The sequence below is a fragment of the Liolophura sinensis genome, chromosome 1 (assembly GCF_032854445.1).
Source record: "Liolophura sinensis isolate JHLJ2023 chromosome 1, CUHK_Ljap_v2, whole genome shotgun sequence".
NCBI classification, from domain to species: Eukaryota; Metazoa; Mollusca; class Polyplacophora; order Chitonida; family Chitonidae; genus Liolophura; species Liolophura sinensis.
The window spans coordinates 94,167,953-94,187,860 of NC_088295.1; the positions used below are offsets into that span (position 1 = coordinate 94,167,953).

At 41.6% G+C, this 19,908-nt stretch overlaps 1 protein-coding gene across 1 annotated transcript; it reads right to left on the bottom strand.

Moving 5' to 3' along the window:
* Nucleotides 1-8,385: 8,385 nt before the first annotated feature.
* LOC135481838 (calponin-1-like) lies at nt 8,386-19,690 on the bottom strand. Its single transcript, XM_064761563.1, has 5 exons — nt 19,381-19,690; nt 11,857-11,987; nt 10,550-10,646; nt 10,196-10,333; nt 8,386-9,990 (listed from the first exon to the last, which is right to left on the bottom strand). Exons 1-5 carry the CDS (start codon nt 19,429-19,431, stop codon nt 9,118-9,120), a joined length of 1,290 nt encoding a protein of 429 aa, XP_064617633.1. The 5' UTR covers nt 19,432-19,690; the 3' UTR covers nt 8,386-9,117.
* Between the last annotated feature and the right edge of the window lie 218 nt (nt 19,691-19,908).

Consider the following 19,908-nt stretch of genomic DNA (forward strand, 5'->3'; position numbering starts at 1 on the left):
TAAAGGTATTGTTCAGTTATTCCCCAAATTTCCGATGTGTATACATTACATGTGGATAGAACACAGTCATAGACATTGGCCGAAGAATAAGAATTTAAAGGACCATTGCTGTATAAACATGTATCCACGTGGGACTCCTCGACTCTCTACGCTACAATCCCTCATCAATATATAAACATGTATCCACGTGGGACTTCTCGACTCTCTACACTACAATCCCTCATCAATATATAGACATGTATCCACGTGGGACTTCTCGACTCTCTACGCTACAATCCCTCATCAATATATAAACATGTATCCACGTGGGACTTCTCGACTCTCTACACTACAATCCCTCATCAATATATAAACATGTATCCACGTGAGACTTCTCGACTCTCTACACTACAATCCCTCATCAGTACATAGACATGTATCCACGTGGGACTTCTCGACTCTCTACGCTACAATCCCTCATCAATATATAAACATGTATCCACGTGGAACTTCTCGACTCTCTACACTACAATCCCTCATCAATACATAGACATGTATCCACGTGGGACTTCTCGACTCTCTACGCTACAATCCCTCATCAATATATAAACATGTATCCACGTGGGACTTCTCGACTCTCTACACTACAATCCCTCATCAATATATAAACATGTATCCACGTGGAACTTCTCGACTCTCTACACTACAATCCCTCATCAATAAATAAACATGTATCCACGTGGGACTTCTCGAATCTCTACACTACAATCCCTCATCAATATATACACATGTATCCACGTTGGACTTCTCGACTCTCTACACTACAATCCCTCATCAATATATAGACATGTATCCACGTGGGACTTCTCGACTCTCTACACTACAATCCCTCATCAATATATAGACATGTATCCACGTGGGACTTCTCGACTCTCTACCCTACAATCCCTCATCAACATATAAACATGTATCCGCGTAGTGCTTCTCGACTGCTAACCACTTGTCTTACACCAGTATGGTGTGTATGTCTGTACGTCACTGGTGATGACCACTTGTCTTACACCAGTATGATGTGTATGTCTGTACGTCACAGGTGATGACCACTTGTCTTACACCAGTATGGTGTGTATGTCTGTACGTCACAGGTGATGACCACATGTCATCCACCAGTATGGTGTGTATGTCTGTACGTCACTGGTGATGACCACTTGTCTTACACCAGTATGGTGTATATGTCTGTACGTCACAGGTGCTAACCACTTGTCTTACACCAGTATGGTGTGTATGTCTGTACGTCACAGGTGCTAACCACTTGTCTTACACCAGTATGGTGTGTATGTCTGTACGTCACAGGTGATGACCATTTGTCTTACACCAGTATGGTGTATATGTCTGTACGTCACTGGTGCTAACCACTTGTCTTACACCAGTATGGTGTGTATGTCTGTACGTCACTGGCGATGACCACTTGTCTTCCATCAGTATGATGTGTATGTCTGTACGTCACAGGTGATGACCACTTGTCTTACACCAGTATGGTGTGTATGTCTGTATGTCACAGGTGATGACCACTTGTCTTACACCAGTATGATGTGTATGTCTGTACGTCACAGGTGCTAACCACTTGTCTTACACCAGTATGGTGTGTATGTCTGTACGTCACTGGTGATGACCACTTGTCTTACACCAGTATGGTGTGTATGTCTGTACGTCACTGGTGATGACCACTTGTCTTACACCAGTACGGTGTGTATGTCTGTACGTCACAGGTGATGACCACTTGTCTTACACCAGTATGGTGTGTATGTCTGTACGTCACAGGTGCTAACCACTTGTATTACACCAGTATGATGTGTATGTCTGTACGTCACTGGTGATGACCACTTGTCTTACACCAGTATGGTGTGTATGTCTGTACGTCACAGGTGATGACCACTTGTATTACACCAGTATGATGTGTATGTCTGTACGTCACAGGTGATGACCACTTGTCTTACACCAGTATGGTGTGTATGTCTGTACGTCACAGGTGCTAACCACTTGTCTTACACCAGTATGGTGTGTATGTCTGTACGTCACTGGTGATGATCACTTGTCTTCCACCAGTATGATGTGTATGTCTGTACGTCACTGGTGATGACCACTTGTCTTACACCAGTATGATGTGTATGTCTGTACGTCACTGGCGATGACCACTTGTCTTACACCAGTATGGTGTGTATGTCTGTACGTCACTGGTGATGACCACTTGTCTTACACCAGTATGATGTGTATGTCTGTACGTCACTGGTGATGACCACTTGTCTTCCACCAGTATGATGTGTATGTCTGTACGTCACAGGTGCTAACCATTTGTCTTACACCAGTATGGTGTGTATGTCTGTACGTCACTGGTGATGACCACTTGTCTTACACCAGTATGGTGTGTATGTCTGTACGTCACAGGTGCTAACCATTTGTCTTACACCAGTATGGTGTGTATGTCTGTAAGTCACTGGTGATGACCACTTGTCTTACACCAGTATGATGTGTATGTCTGTACGTCACTGATGATGACCACTTGTCTTCCACCAGTATGATGTGTATGTCTGTACGTCACAGGTGATGACCACTTGTCTTACACCAGTATGGTGTGTATGTCTGTACGTCACTGGCGATGACCACTTGTCTTACACCAGTATGGTGTGTATGTCTGTACGTCACTGGTGATGACCACTTGTCTTACACCAGTATGATGTGTATGTCTGTACGTCACTGGTGATGACCACTTGTCTTACACCAGTATGGTGTGTATGTCTGTAAGTCACTGGTGATGACCACATGTCTTACACCAGTATGATGTGTATGTCTGTACGTCACTGGTGATGACCACATGTCTTACACCAGTATGATGTGTATGTCTGTACGTCACTGGTGATGACCACTTGTCTTACACCAGTATGATGTGTATGTCTGTACGTCACTGGTGATGACCACTTGTCTTACACCAGTATGATGTGTATGTCTGTACGTCACTGGCGATGACCACTTGTCTTACACCAGTATGGTGTGTATGTCTGTACGTCACAGGTGATGACCACTTGTCTTACACCAGTATGATGTGTATGTCTGTACGTCACAGGTGATGACCACTTGTCTTACACCAGTATGGTGTGTATGTCTGTAAGTCACTGGTGATGACCACTTGTCTTCCACCAGTATGATGTGTATGTCTGTACGTCACAGGTGATGACCACTTGTCTTACACCAGTATGGTGTGTATGTCTGTACGTCACAGGTGATGACCACATGTCATCCACTAGTATGATGTGTATGTCTGTACGTCACTGGTGCTGACCACTTGTCTTACACCAGTATGGTGTGTATGTCTGTACGTCACAGGTGCTAACCACTTGTCTTACACCAGTATGGTGTGTATGTCTGTACGTCACAGGTGCTAACCACTTGTCTTACACCAGTACGGTGTGTATGTCTGTACGTCACAGGTGATGACCACTTGTCTTACACCAGTATGGTGTGTATGTCTGTACGTCACAGGTGCTAACCACTTGTCTTACACCAGTATGGTGTGTATGTCTGTACGTCACTGGTGATGACCACTTGTCTTACACCAGTATGGTGTATATGTCTGTATGTCACAGGTGATGACCACATGTCATCCACCAGTATGATGTGTATGTCTGTACGTCACAGGTGCTAACCACTTGTCTTACACCAGTATGGTGTGTATGTCTGTACGTCACTGGTGATGACCACTTGTCTTACACCAGTATGGTGTGTATGTCTGTACGTCACAGGTGATGACCATTTGTCTTACACCAGTATGGTGTGTATGTCTGTACGTCACAGGTGATGACCACTTGTCTTACACCAGTATGGTGTATATGTCTGTACGTCACAGGTGCTAACCACTTGTCTTACACCAGTATGGTGTGTATGTCTGTACGTCACTGGTGATGACCACTTGTCTTACACCAGTATGGTGTGTATGTCTGTACGTCACAGGTGATGACCACTTGTCTTACACCAGTATGGTGTGTATGTCTGTACGTCACAGGTGATGACCATTTGTCTTACACCAGTATGGTGTGTATGTCTGTACGTCACAGGTGATGACCACTTGTCTTACACCAGTATGGTGTATATGTCTGTACGTCACAGGTGCTAACCACTTGTCTTACACCAGTATGGTGTGTATGTCTGTACGTCACAGGTGCTAACCACTTGTCTTACACCAGTATGATGTGTATGTCTGTACGTCACAGGTGATGACCACTTGTCTTACACCAGTATGGTGTGTATGTCTGTACGTCACAGGTGCTAACCACTTGTCTTACACCAGTATGGTGTGTATGTCTGTACGTCACTGGTGATGACCACTTGTCTTACACCAGTATGGTGTGTATGTCTGTACGTCACAGGTGATGACCATTTGTCTTACACCAGTATGGTGTGTATGTCTGTACGTCACAGGTGATGACCACTTGTCTTACACCAGTATGGTGTATATGTCTGTATGTCACAGGTGATGACCACATGTCATCCACCAGTATGATGTGTATGTCTGTATTTCACTGGTGATGACCACTTGTCTTACACCAGTATGGTGTGTATGTCTGTACGTCACAGGTGCTAACCACTTGTCTTACACCAGTATGGTGTGTATGTCTGTACGTCACTGGTGATGACCACTTGTCTTACACCAGTATGGTGTGTATGTCTGTACGTCACAGGTGATGACCATTTGTCTTACACCAGTATGGTGTGTATGTCTGTACGTCACAGGTGATGACCACTTGTCTTACACCAGTATGGTGTATATGTCTGTACGTCACAGGTGCTAACCACTTGTCTTACACCAGTATGGTGTGTATGTCTGTACGTCACAGGTGCTAACCACTTGTCTTACACCAGTATGATGTGTATGTCTGTACGTCACAGGTGATGACCACTTGTCTTACACCAGTCTGGTGTGTATGTCTGTACGTCAGAGGTGCTAACCACTTGTCTTACACCAGTATGGTGTGTATGTCTGTACGTCACAGGTGATGACCACTTGTCTTACACCAGTATGGTGTGTATGTCTGTACGTCACAGGTGCTAACCACTTTTCATACACCAGTATGATGTGTATGTCTGTACGTCACAGGTGATGACCACTTGTCTTACACCAGTATGGTGTACATGTTTGTACCTCACAGGTTCTGACCTCTTGTCTTACACCAATAAGGTGTATGTCTTGTGTGAGAATGTTTGACAGTATGTGTTGCCATGGATCGGTATAGCTGGTACTAGGCAAACAGATTTCGTCAACCGATAAAACTCATTGTCCTTACATCATCCGTGACTCTTGATTGATACTGGCTCATCAGGCGGGTTAAGATGTTGACATACACTTGTCATAGATGCAGGCCATGCCCACAAAGGTAAATGAGATTTAAACCCTACGCTGCTGATCTGCTGCACGGGCTGACTTCATTTTTTTTTTCTGGGGGAGGGGGGGTTGTTTTTGACTTCACGCCACTATACCAGTGTTGTCTCCAGCTAGAATGTTTTTTTTTCTTAGCTCAGCTTTATATATAAGTAGGACTGGCTTCTGTTTGATAAATATTGTAGGGACAAAATCGTTATCTGCGTATTGAGAAGGGTATGTGGGGATTCACGGTTAAAATTTCACACCAAGGTCTTAAATCCCCTTATACCCTTCTCAACTTATGATGTCGTCGTGAAAGTGAACGTTTCTTGAGTATGGCGTTAGACGATATCAGATATGAATCACAAAGACCAACAACTGAATGGACATTGAATTGAGATTAAGCCATAGTGCTAGGGGCGTTTAGGTTGCTACTATTACTGCATTTAGGTGAACAGTCTGAATAGAACTCGGACGAAGGTAAAATGACAACTGTCCATGTTTCACAGGTTACGTGTGGCCATTTGCCAGCTATTACACTGTCGGTGCTGATCTGGTTTTACTCTTCGTGCTGTTCTTCTTGAGTTATATTGGCTATATATTAAGTTATATTGGTGGCTACAGCTCTTTGACAGGTGCCTGACATTGATAACGACTATCTTATTTCCCCCACTTTTAGTGGATACTAGTGCTCGCTATGTTGCGTACGGTTTAGATGTTCGGGGAACACATGCTGTCATGCTGAAATTTATAGAGGTTGACAGCATCCATCTTGTTGCAGATAACTTGGATCACCGTACTTGTTGTAGATGCCAAAATGTGTTGTAAATCTTTCATTATTCCCTACGGATGAGAGGATTCATCACGTTGTAACAGGATAATTTCTTCGTCTTACACACCTTGTACTACCACAATGTATTCATGCTGAGAAGTTTGTGTTATACAGAGACATACGTCGTACCAAAAAGTAATAAATTATTCTGCTCCAACAAATAATAAACTGTTAAATTTAACAGAAAGTCTCTTGTCTGAGTGATGCTAGAATGTATTCTAATTATAAATAGAATGAAACACTGAAAAGAGACCGTATTTCACCGGTTACCTGTAACCATTTGCCAGCTATCACACTTTCGTCGCTGCTCTAGTTTTACTCTCTGTGCTGCACGTTATTTCAGCAGATTATTCTGTATCTATTAGCACACCCATTCTGTTAGATCAACATATAAATTGCATTTTACTAAGTGGATATTATGTTGAATGTAACACATTTTGTTCTGTTATAATGACAGAATACATCATAGCATCACTCAGACAACACACTTTTTGTTAAAATGAACAGATTATTTTTTTAGTGTGGGTGTGAAGATTTGTCATTAACATTAAGCATTTGTGTGAAATGAGTTAGCAGAACTATCTTGTCCTGTTAGATGGATTACCTTTGATACATAAACCATATATCTGTTCGCTGCAAAGACCTTAAAGAAAAAGAAAGCTAAAATATGAAGTAAGGTTCATCATATACACAACTGAAAACTATGCGTAAAAATACGTTCATTTATTTTTTCAGGGTGTGGAAAGGCATTCAAAATTTTTGATACTATGGTGGGCTTTATGAGTCATACCGGCAGTATCCTTGAACTCTGACGTCACATCAACTTTTCTCCTTTCGAAGACATTATTTCAGTAATCTTTCACTCATGGGTTATTCCAACATTCAGTGTCGTGATTAGAGTTTAAGAAACTTTCCTGTGACGTCAGGGTTCCTAAACTCTGATAGTATGGCCCATAAAGCCCACCTTAGAGTTTAAATGTTTTTTGTTTTGTTTTGTTTTGTTTTTTTTTGTTTTTAAAAAAATCTGAAAAAATAAGTGAAAGTATACTTATGGATAGTTTTAAGTGGTATGTGTAGTGAGGCCCATTTCGATTTTTAGAGGTCTTTTTCGTATTTAGGGAGGACGCACCCTCATGTATGTCTTGTGCCGTAATTCCCGTGCGCTACAGAAACGTCATCCCCATGGCTATGGAGACACTTGTTGATAAGAGTGTGTTGCTTTGTATCACTGAATTTATATCCCAGGGTACACTTGTGAATGTGACTCTTGATTGCCAGTAATTGCGGCCTTGGAGACATAAAGCAATCCACAATGCTCTTGTGTGGCCGTTGATGCAACTCGTTGAAGACTACCGGTACTAGTCTCCGCAAATGCAGTGTGCATATCTGCATGTCAGTCGTGGGAAACTTTCGTCAGTAGCTGGCCAGAGGGTGGAGCACTCAATCTACCCTCAGGGACACTTGTCAGAAAGGTAGAACTGCTTCATCATACCAGCAGGAACACTCGGCAGTAAAGTGAAACTGCGTCACTCTTCTGACTTTTAAACGTCTAGGACATAATTGCGGATGAAAGAGTATCTTTAGACTCCTAATAGCTTCGTGTCCCTGGGGTATGAGCTTATACTGCTTATACGGTTTATATACAAAAACCTGAAAGTAACGTAGTACAGCTTGGTCTTGCGGAGTTCATGCTCCAGGGGTCACTTGTAAATAAAGTAGCCCTGTGTTATCTCACCGAGGCCATGCTATAGTCAGATGACAACTGCTTATAAGTAAGTGCCAATGTATATGACTACTTTCATTTCCTTTGTACCACTATTTCATGCAGCACTACTACTTACGTCTTATCGGATCACAAAGGGCAGGCATAACGAGGTTTTACTAGAACCGCATTGATAGTTCGTGTTCCTTGAAATGTATGTTCGTCCATCCATATTTTGTAAGTATTTTAGAACTTTAAAGGGAATGGCTGCTTTGAGTGACAACCCAGTGTAAAATATCGACCGTGTTCCGAAAGAAGTTTTTTGAAAAAATATGACCTCTCCTTTTCTTTACATGTAAGCTTCCTGAGTGTTTATGATTGTTCTTGTTCACTATAATATATAATATCCATCACAAAAACCACATGGACTGAAGGAGGGAAAACAGGAGAGATGTGATATACAAAGAACGAGGCTGTTTATTCACGTACTTCCCATACGAATAATACTACTACAGCGATCCCAGAATTACAAGTAAATCTCTTCCCATTGTCCGATAAAATATTCAACTGGTAAAAATTTGCAAAGTCTGCGCGAAGTATACATGCTCATATTTGCGAAGGCAATATAAGAAGAAGGTCTTCAAACGTCAAGTAATGGCGTTACTGTTCCTTGTGTCGTCGATAGGGGTATAGGGAATGGCTGCCAGAGCCACGACAGGGAACCAGGGGGAGACAATCCGTGTAGAATATTAGATCAGCGCGGCGATATTCACAGTCAATGTATATAAACAGTACGGGCAACAATGCATTCCTATTTCACAATAAGGAGGCGACAATATACTAGGTAAATGTGAGCGAATATTATAAGGAAAAGGGAAGTCTCTACAAACACATATTTAACAAACAGTAGTAAAAAAACTTTTCTAGTGCACAAATGTTGAGGACCCCAGGGCTCTGAAATTCTGTGAGCTTCGCGTGGTAGTTATTTTTCATTATAATCTTTTTAGTATTTTTATATGCGCGATCGTATAATGTACACTCCCAAGACAAATTATCGCGCTTTGAACAAATCTGTCGTTGTTCACGTGGTGGGCTGTAAATTATTAAGACGAATCCCTTGAAAAAACTGGACTTGACATCGAAGATCGTGCCTTTATAGACTCGAATTCCATTTGGAAGAGAATATCACATTCACATTTTCCTGGCCTGACCGAAGCTCATGCCGGACTGAGTGGCGCCTTTGTTACTGCCGTACTGCAGACTGATATCACCTTTTCCTTGTAATTCTTCCACAGAAATATCGGCTATATGCCTCTGTGCACCCATGGACATACCCTTCTGACTTGCGCCTTTGTTGCTTCCGGCCTGCAGACCAATCATCGTCTGGCCCTCCCGCGATGCGTCGTCAGCTCTGATGTCAGCAATATGTCTGACAGCACCCATGGACATTCCCTTCTGACTTGCGCCCTTGTTGCTTCCGGCCTGCAGACCAATAACGGTTTGACCTTCCTTGGATGCGTCGTCAGCTCTAATGTCAGCAATATGTCTGACGGCTCCCATGGACATTCCCTTCTGACTTGCGCCTTTGTTACTTCCGGCTTGGAGCCCGATAACTGTTTGACCTTCTCTTGACGCATCATCTGCTCTGATGTCAGCAATATGTCTGACTGCACCCATGGACATGCCAGCTTGGCTAGCCCCCTTGTTGCTACCGGCTTGGAGCCCAATAACGGTTTGACCTTCCTTGGATGCGTCGTCAGCTCTGATGTCAGCAATATGTCTGACGGCACCCATGGACATGCCAGCTTGACTAGCCCCCTTGTTGCTACCGGCTTGGAGCCCAATGACGGTTTGACCTTCCTTGGATGCGTCGTCAGCTCTGATGTCAGCAATATGTCTGACGGCGCCCATGGCCATACCAGCCTGACTGGCACATTTGTTTGTACCTGCCTGGAGGCCAATGATACCCTGGCCAGCTCTCAGCTGTTCGTCTGAGAAATGCACTTCATGTCTCTCGGTTGGTTTTGGACCACAAGTTGGCCCGTTGAATCCATGCCTTTGGGCCTAGAAACACAACACGGTAGAGATTAGAAGGTAGGCATTATCTTTCAGATGTAAATAGTATGTTTTAAATGCATGAAAGATCAGTGTTGACCAAGTGAATAAAGCTTACATGTGCCAAATACACCAATACACAAGAAACAGACATAGAAACGGACAGTTAAAACTAAAAGTTTCAGCTACATCATTATCTGATTATATTATTCACCTCACTCCCAACTTGGAGGATAGTGGATACGACCATGGCCATATTTCTGCCTTCATACAAGTCTACTGTCTGGAACAGGGAGTTATTGGGGACACCATAAGCCTCGGCACCTTTCAAGAACGTTTCAATATTCTCCATCTGCAACAGAAAAAATACACGTTCATCATTTGTAGTCGTGTAGTTGTAGTCCACCTTCATGCATTGACGTTTTAGTTGGCCATTCTTCTGCATTTTTCCTGAAAATGACGAAAATATTGAATAGCTATGCTAGCAAATCCTGTAACAATATCTACCCTTCTCACGTACGGTACTGCAGTGAATAATCCCGTCTTGTGCACAGCTGTGCTGACATACCTGTTTGAAGGGAGCGGACATGTTGTTGTACTTCAGTTTCACTCTGCGAGCTGCGGGAGGTAAGTTCGGGGTTCCCTCATACACCTTCTGTAAAAGTCTGAAGAACAGACGTGTCATTTATTCACCCGGTACTAATTCCTTGTTTCACATCCCATATAGTAGTCGTCACCATTAACCTAGACGATTAAATATGTGTTAGAGGATTTCGAACGGAATAACAAAACAGGCCTACTTATCAAGGCTGATCAAGGCTCATGACGTTAATATCAAGAACAGTGACAGAACTTCTTAACAAGGACGATTCCATAATACATGGGTCAAGGATAGTGACAAAACACACTTCTCAAGGATGACTCTTATAACGCTGGCATCAAGACCAGTGACAGAACACACTTCTCAAGGATGACTCTATAACGCTAGCATCAAGGACAGTGACAGAACACACTTGTCAAGGATGAACCTCTAGCGCTAGGGTCAAGGACAGTGACAGATTACACTCCTCAAGGATGATTCTTACAACAGCCAGTAGACATATATGCTAAGAATAGAGAATCCTTCTGAAGAATGATAACAGTACACATGGGTCAAGGACGATAACAACACGCATGGGTCAAGGACGATAACAGTTCACATGGATAAAGCATGATAACAGAACGTACTTCACAAGGATGATAACAGTACACATGGATCAAGGATGATGACAGAACTTACTTCACAAGGATGATAACAGTACACATGGATCAAGGATGATGACAGAACTTATTTCACAAGGATGATAACAGTACACATGGATCAAGGATGATAACAGTATACATGGATCAAGGATGATGACAGAACTTACTTCACAAGGATGACAACAGAACTGACTTCACAAGGATGATAACAGTACACATGGATCAAGGACGATAACCCTACACATAGATCAAGGATGATGACAGAACTTACTCCACAAGGATGACAACAGAACTGTCTTCACAAGGATGATAACAGTACACATGGATCAAGGATGATGACAGAACTTACTTCACAAGGATGATAACAGTACACATGGATCAAGGATGATGACAGAACTTACTTCACAAGGATGATAACAGTACACATGGATCAAGGATGATGACAGAACTTACTTCACAAGGATGATGACGGAACTTACTTCACAAGGATGATGACGGAACTTACTTCACAAGGGTGATGACAGAATTTACTTCACAAGGATGATGACAGACTTACTTCACAAGGATGATGACAGATCTTACTTCACAAGGGTCATGACAGAACTTACTTCACAAGGATGATGACAGACTTACTTCACAAGGATGACTCCATTGCGCATGGATCTCTCCACCTCGAGTGCCCCGGAACCAATATCCTCCCCCACCAGAGTTTTGATCCATTCGCGAACCTCCCGCTCAGCTCCGGTGTCATAGCGAGCTGATATCTACAAATAAAAGTACAACCAGGATTCTATTTAAAAGTAGATGAACAGCTGGTGAATCAATCTGATTTGACAAAAAAAAGCTCATGCAAACGAAACTATCACAATATCTCCACATTAACAGGTATTTGTTCCCACAGACCCGTTTCAGCTTTTGTCCTAAAAACATAAATCAACATTCAATATTCACCGACAGTAACAGCTTCCACTGATATTTGAAATCTGTCCATATATTGTAGTGATACTGTTGATGTAAGTGGTTGGTGGTTCGTTGGTGACTTCCACCATGTGCGTAATATATACCTAAATAGCACGGTGCTATAAAGAGACGCGTGAAAAAATTTGATATAAACTAAACTAACATATGAAAATACCATGAAGTCACAACAGTCAGGCATAATGGTCAGATAACAGTGTCAAGTCAAAACAGTCAGAGCAGCAGCGATGGTGATATAACAGTGTCAAGTCATTGATGACATTGGGATAATAGCGCCAATTCAAAGCAATCAAATCAGTTCAAATCAGGTGATGGTGAGATAATAGTGTCACCCCAAAACAATCAAGTCAGAACAGCGATGATGGTGAAATAATAGTCCAGTCAAAACAATCAAGTCAGAGCAGAGATGACGGCAAGATAATATTGTTAAGTCAAAACAGTCAAGTCAGAACAGAGATGATGGTGAGATAATAGTCCAATCAAAACAAGCAAGTCAAAGCAGAGATGACGGTCAGATAATATTGTCAAGTCAAAACAGTCAAGTCAGAACAGAGATGATGGTGAGATAATAGTCCAATCAAAACAGGCAAGTCAAAGCAGAGATGATGTTGAGATAATGTTCCAGTCAAAACAATCAAGTCAGAGCAGCAATGATGTTGAGATAATAGTCCAGTCAAAACAATCAAGTCAGAGCAGAGATGATGGTCAGATAACTTTGTCAAGACAAAACAGTCAAGTCAGAACAGAGATGATGGTGAGATAATGTTGTCAAGTCAAAACAATAAAATCAGAACAGCGATGATGGTGCGATAATGTTGTCAAGTCAAAAGAATGAAATCAGTATAGCCGTGTCAATATTTTAATGTTTATAACGTCAAAAGTATGGTTCATGTCAGTAATGCTCTACAATGCCACAGTGTAAATGTACACCAGAACAATGAAGTTTACAATGCTATGATAAGGATTGTAGTCAATGAGGTGTTACATCTAACGTTATATGTGCAGGAGAATGACTCGCTTTTCCACCTGTGTTGTATGTGTGTTGTTTATTGGCATAGTGTGAGCAAGGCGTGTGTAATCAGAAACAAATGCTACTCGCTAGGGCCGAAAGATGTTGTTTTCTGTTTCATCACACCCAAACCGCAAATATCGAGAAAACAAGTAAGTGATGCACCACCTGTTTGCCGCAAGAACTATACAGATGTAGATGAAGTTGGGGTATAAATAGTTGGCTTGCCTGGCATTTGCTGCAAACTTTAGTCAAGAAGCTATGGTTCTAAGAGATCCAAGCAATTGTAAGAGTTAGTGCCTGTAGGACGCACTTCTAACAAGTTGGAGCTCCTCAGCTGCCCTAGCTTGGGTAGCTGCCAACCGCTGCTTCCCCTGTTGGCAAAAATTAAAGCCTCTATATTTGGAAAACCTGTGTGGTTTTGAGATCAAGTTTCACCCCTTTCAGGAACTCGGTTATGTTATCAGTGATTATCTACCGCGGTGTTGTGGGTTCTAAACACAATCCATACGCTAATCATTAACAGAAGTCGAATTTTTGCGTTCTGCCTCAGTAATCTGGCGCTTGGCGTGACTTGCCTTCAGTGGATCACAACGCCTTGTCTCTCCCTGCTCAGTCGACATGTGTGTTCAGCTGTAACTAAAATGTATCGGTACACTATAGAGAAGGGAAAAACCTGCACGGAATGGCGTGAATAAGAGGTTTTTTTTTTTTTTTTTTTTTTTTAATTTTTCCATCCTCCTAAAATTAATCCCGGCCTGTCCTCTCAACAATTTGCTTTGTAACTGGTACATTGGGAAAATTGGCTTGGCAACGGTTTACGTACGTCCATGGACAGCAATATGACGTTCAATAGCACCAAACATAGACAGCAATATGAAGTACAATAGCACCAAACATGGACAGCAATATGAAGTACAATAGCACCAAACATGGACAGCAACATGAAGTACAATAGCACCAAACATGGACAGCAACATGAAGTACAATAGCACCAAACATGGACAGCAATATGACATACATGTAGCACCAAAATTTATACAGCAATATGACGTACAGTAGCACCAAACATGGACAACAATATGCAGGGTGTTCAAAAAGGTCAAGTAGCAAGTTGCAGACAGCTGTCTACTGCCATCCATATAGCCGTCTACTTTGGATGCCCCGGCCATTCCATCAATAGTAATTGTGACATAATTACTTTCAATTCAGCCGTCTACTTCTGAGCTCTGCCCTCCTTCTCAGATTATACATGAAAACCCTGAATATAACGTACAGTAGCACCAAAAGTAGACAGAAATGTGACGTTCGTTAGCGCCAAAGGTAGACATCAATATGACGTACAATAGCACCAAATGTAAACAGCAATATGACGTACAAGAGCATCAAAGGTATACAGCACTATGACGTACAGGAACTTTAACTGTCAAACCAGACATTCGTTTACTTCTCGTAAATCACGAGGATTTAAATCATTGTGTTTCAATCAAAAATGTCAACATCCATTTCGAAAGCTACTTAAAACATCGGTTCTCATGAGTATGTAAGAAATTAGAAATTTTGAGATATATTTAATTTCTTACATACTCATGAGAATATATATTTGAAGAAATAATCAAATATAAGAAGATCCCCTTGTGAGGATATATATATATATATATATATATATATATATATATATATATATATATATATATATATATATATATATATATATATATATATATATATATATATATATTCTCATGAGCATGTAAGGCACAATGTTAAATTCAAACTTCTGTAGTCTGTGAATAATTTCAGTCAGAAAAGATATTGGTGTCTCACTGTGATGTAATAAAGGTATAAAAAGCATCGTGATGTAATAATGCGGATAGATTAGATAGAGCTAGGACAAAAGTCACCAGAGACCTTGAACACTCTGTCCATATTGGCTAACATCAGTGTTACAATCACTATAAAATTTGAGAGAAGGCCATTTGACGAAGTTTCCTTGACCTAACAAATGTTATAAGGCGAGATATGTATGCGCCATAGGCATTTTATCCTTGTTGGAACACGAAGAAGAATACGAGGTTTCTGAGCTCCAACTATGGACAATCCTACTGGGCTAATAACACGGGCGGCTACATAACGTACTGGGGTACCAACAAGGACAACAGTATGAAGTACACAGGCACCAACAAAGACGACTGTACCACGAACGGGGATACCAACAAGGACGAATATACGACGTTCAGGTGTCCCAACAAGGGCGGCTATGTGGCGTGCAGGAGTACCAACAAGGACGATTGCACGACGTACAGGTGTATCAACAAGGGCGGTTATGTGGCCTACAGGTGCACCATAGCCGATTGTACTAGGGAACCAACAAGAGCGACTATACGACGTACAGGGCACTAACAAGGACGGCTACACCGAGTAGACAGCAATATGACAGGATTACAAAAATCCTGGAGTACAAGAGTACAAAAGGAGTACAAAAATGTACAGCAATATGATGTGCAGGAGAACAAAATGTACAGCAATATGATGTGCAGGAGAACAAACAAGGACAGAGATATAAGACGCAGAAGCGCCTGGGACACACAGCAATATGACATGTAGGAGCATGTAGCAGCAGTAAGACATATGGAAGCTACCTGACATTTGACCTTCCCTTAAATGCCTTTTCTATGTTACGGCATCTGCCATAAATTTGACAATGTTATTATTAATTTCTTGTCCCTCGTTCATTCTGTAAGAAAGAAGCCTTTGTGTGAGGAATTGCCCCCAACCCCAATCATGTTTTCAGACTAAGGACCTAATATACACCATGTGGACAATGTAAAGTCAAATAAGACTTTCGCATAGAGCTCGTCAATTAACGACTGTGATAACAGGGGGGTTATTATTCCTAGTGAAAGCATGGTGTTGTTAAGAACACCGTACATATCTTTTATCCACCTAAATCCTCGTCATGTTTACCTCCCTTTTGAAAGATGTACATGTATGTTGTCTCACTTTGAAATACGATGCTATGTGTCATGTCAGACTTGGTGTAGGACATGGTACCTCACCAACCATCGCCATCCCCCCCCCCCCCCTCCACCCCGCTCCCGTGGAAACATAATACCAGATATCCCAGGATAAAATCCGACAGAATGAATGTTAAACCCCCATTGGCTATCTTTGCTGAAGACCCTACGACAGACACACACAAAAAAAGCAGAAAGTTTGCAATCTACAGAATGAATAAATGGAGACCAATGGAATAACCTTCAATTCTGTATATAACAGCAGTAATACTTTGTGGTCTTCGCGCTCAAGTGTTCGTCATGTTTTATTATAATTAGTACTGCAGCTGTATTTCAAATGACGATTTGTTTTGACCTGATCAATTATGGTCACATGTCAGGAGTCAGTGCAGTTGTCAAGTTGTTCGGCCAGTAGTTTTATTCGCTTCCGTACATGGCTTTTGTCAGCAAAATTGTGTCCACATAATTCGCCTGTCTAAGTTTAGGTTTTACCATAACTTCAATATGTTAGAAGTGAAATCAAGCCGCCTACACGTTATCTATTCTGAGCTGTTATGTGTGCTGGAGCTAGCGCAGCCTGCTGCGCACAGTATAGGATCCAGCTGAGTGCTGTGAGAGATAGTACAGAATTCCTGCATTATTATCTGCCTGACTCATCCAGCCACACACGGCTGTAAACGTTAGTGAAGTGAACAGTCTGATTATAAAACATTGTGATCAGTTCTATTCTGGTGCAAGCACTACACCTGCACATACTTAATTTAGACATCATCAGATGTTACTCTGCTTGGGAAATTTCCACCTGTTACAAAACCATGGATTATGTCCTGACAACATGATACATCAAGTCTGTAATGTGCGAAAAGAGCAAGTTGTTGTTGCCACCAAACATTTCAACGTATTTTCATCTTTCAAACGGGTATTTAATAAAATGAAGCGTGCGACAAATGTTGAAACAATACAGAGGCTTTACTCCATTTTCTAACGTATCAACGACGGCGTAACACTTAAAGTGCCATGAGAAATTAGCGCTAAACACGATGGGGGACGTGAACATTGTTACTCAAGTGCTTTCTCACCATGCAGAGAGAAGTTCTGACGCAGACCATTTCCTTCAAAGAACTGTCATAGAAGTAATATATGAGATTACAGTTAACCATCAGACCAATGCTTATTAAAGTAATACAGCATAGAGAGTAAAATAGAGGGGAAAATAGACAGTGTGATAGCCGGCAAATTGTCACGTGTTGACGGTGAAATACATGTACAGCCTCTTGTCAGTTTACATCAGGGTTTTATTCTAACTGTCCATGTAAATGTATAAACAGTACCGAATTATACACTCCCTGGCACCTGGGCTTAAACAGAATTAGGTAAAAAAAGAAAAGAAGCAGTGATGTTAACTGCAATTTAAGATACGTCACTGGTCTAGAACATTAAAACAATGCGGAGGGGTCAGGCCTCGCGGGTTCGCTTAGTTCACCAGTACCTTTTTATGCAGGAATACAGTTATAATTTGACTTTTGTAACTAATCAGAATTGTCCCACGTATTCAGTATAGTCATCTCCTTTCTTAGTCTTCTGATTTGATTCATTACTATTTGTATTGTTGTCTGACGTGGACATTGTTTTCTGGTCCGAAAAGAGCAAGGTAAAATTTATCATCATTTCCATGACATACATTGGACATAGTACGGTTCAGAAGAGAAATTCAAGACAACCCTGAAACGCTGGACTCGCAGTGTCTAGTAGCTTAATCCCCCCCCCCTCCTCCAACAAAGTGCATGTAGTATTGCAGTGCCGTTTATTTTTCGTAATTGGGCGCAGATGTTCCAACATTCCTGTCTATCGCCTGTGATTGATTTTTCTGGCTCCGGTGGCACGTGCCAAATTCCACGTAGGCCAGACTCACCAAGAGAGAGGAAATGGTCACGTGATCACTTGTTGATTGTTGTTCTTATATATCCCTGTGTTTCGAAAAGGGCTGGGGTGGGGAAGTTTTGAGGTAAATGTCGGCTTAGTCACACATATTACTCAGCATATCTGATCACTTATAATATCTTATGAGATGGGTGAATAACAAGGTACCTTACACGCCCATAAGGATCATCAGGTGGAGGTAAATGTTATCTAACTATGCAAATAACCAACTCTGTAAATAAAGAATTCAACTCGTTATTTTCTCTGGTGTTATAATGATGGCTTACATCCTCCACCTGGAGAATATTTTGTTTGACAGTATTTAAAATAATGATGCAATAAATGCGTAAAAAGCCATACTTCAACTGATCTAACTATACCGTGGGCGCAGTTTAAAGATTGAAGCTTACAATATATTATATGATTGCTTTTTGATTTTGTCATGCATGTGGGTGTGTCTTATGGATTTTGTGCAGCATATAAGTAGAAGAGTTTGATTAATGTGTTTTGGTAAAGACAGTATATTCATTATGACTGAGGATGATAGGCCGGTATGTGGCCGTCAGGAATAAGCTATAAGTGTATAGATGAACTATATTTACAAGCACAAGGAGTGGTGTGTAAGCTGATACCACAAGCCGGCCGGCTCCAGATGCCTTTTCGGCTTCTGCCTGAAATAGATTCTGAAGGAACCTTCCTGAAAAGAGCGTGACCTTTACACAAGGTACTATATTTTACAGAGAACATTCCCATACGACCACAACAAAACTAATAAACTTGATTAAGCCTGATTTTCAGATCTTGCAAAGAATTTGATACCTACTGCAAAAACAATCCCGGTAAAATACCGTCGGAAGAAGACATCGCCATATGCAAATAAGGGTGTTGGGAAACAGACCTATCATTGGTAGCCAATGGGAGTCTTTCCAGACGGTCATGTGACTTACAGGGCAACCTGGGTTATTGCGACTGATACCGAATTCCAAAGATTTGACAATATTTTTACACTTGGAGGGTACTGTGTCATCTCCATTTAACCGCTATAGGTCTTGATTAACACCTTTGGCAAAGGTTTTTGCTCTTCATTGAAAATATCCATTAACTTTTGCACATGCAAAGTTTTTTTGTTTTTTTTACAAACTGGTACGTACAAAATAGTATTTATCACCGAAACTAATTTAGAACAATTTTCAACAAAAATGCTGCATCTATTCTTTTCAAAATGGTACCTACCCTGCCGTGCAGTGCCCGGTCCATTCCCATAGCATGTACTCTTTCAGACATTTTGATAAGGTAGAGGCTTGATAGTCCAAACGAAAAGAATTAGAAAAGAGGTAAAAGTTCCTCTCCGTGGGTAGTTTAGGAAGAAAAGTCCCTGATGAAAACGGCGGATGACTGCTGTACCGGGCCGGCCACGCTCCAAGCTCCTACAGCTCGGCAGACTAGATGGTCAGAAAGTGACTGCACTCCTATCTTAAGTTTCACCAACCACAAGGATTCCGCTGAAGTTTCCCTGCGCGGCTCTTCCAATTACCTCCTGCGTGAATGGTTCTATTACTGGAGAATATATATGTGCTGGCATCGCCCTCTCAAAATAAGTTAGTCATGACGTCACTCAATATGGTCAGAGAAAGTCCATATGGAGCATGCGCATCTGAGGTAGAGCTGTCGACAATCATACATTTGACCATGTCACTTCTGATTGCAAAGGATGACTTGTAACTTGACCAGATGGCATTTAGCACCCGACACTCACCGACA

Bases quoted from the DNA above. Each gene is read 5' to 3' on its own strand.
- LOC135481838 (XM_064761563.1), bottom strand. From the start codon at position 19,431: ATGTCTGAAAGAGTACATGCTATGGGAATGGACCGGGCACTGCACGGC. The intron at 10,647-11,856 runs GTAAGTCTGTCA...TCTGTTCTTCAG, and splicing joins AATGGAGTCATCCTTGTGAA to ACTTTTACAGAAGGTGTATG. The intron at 9,991-10,195 runs GTGAATAATATA...TTGTGTTTCTAG, and splicing joins TCCTCCAAGTTGGGAGTGAG to GCCCAAAGGCATGGATTCAA.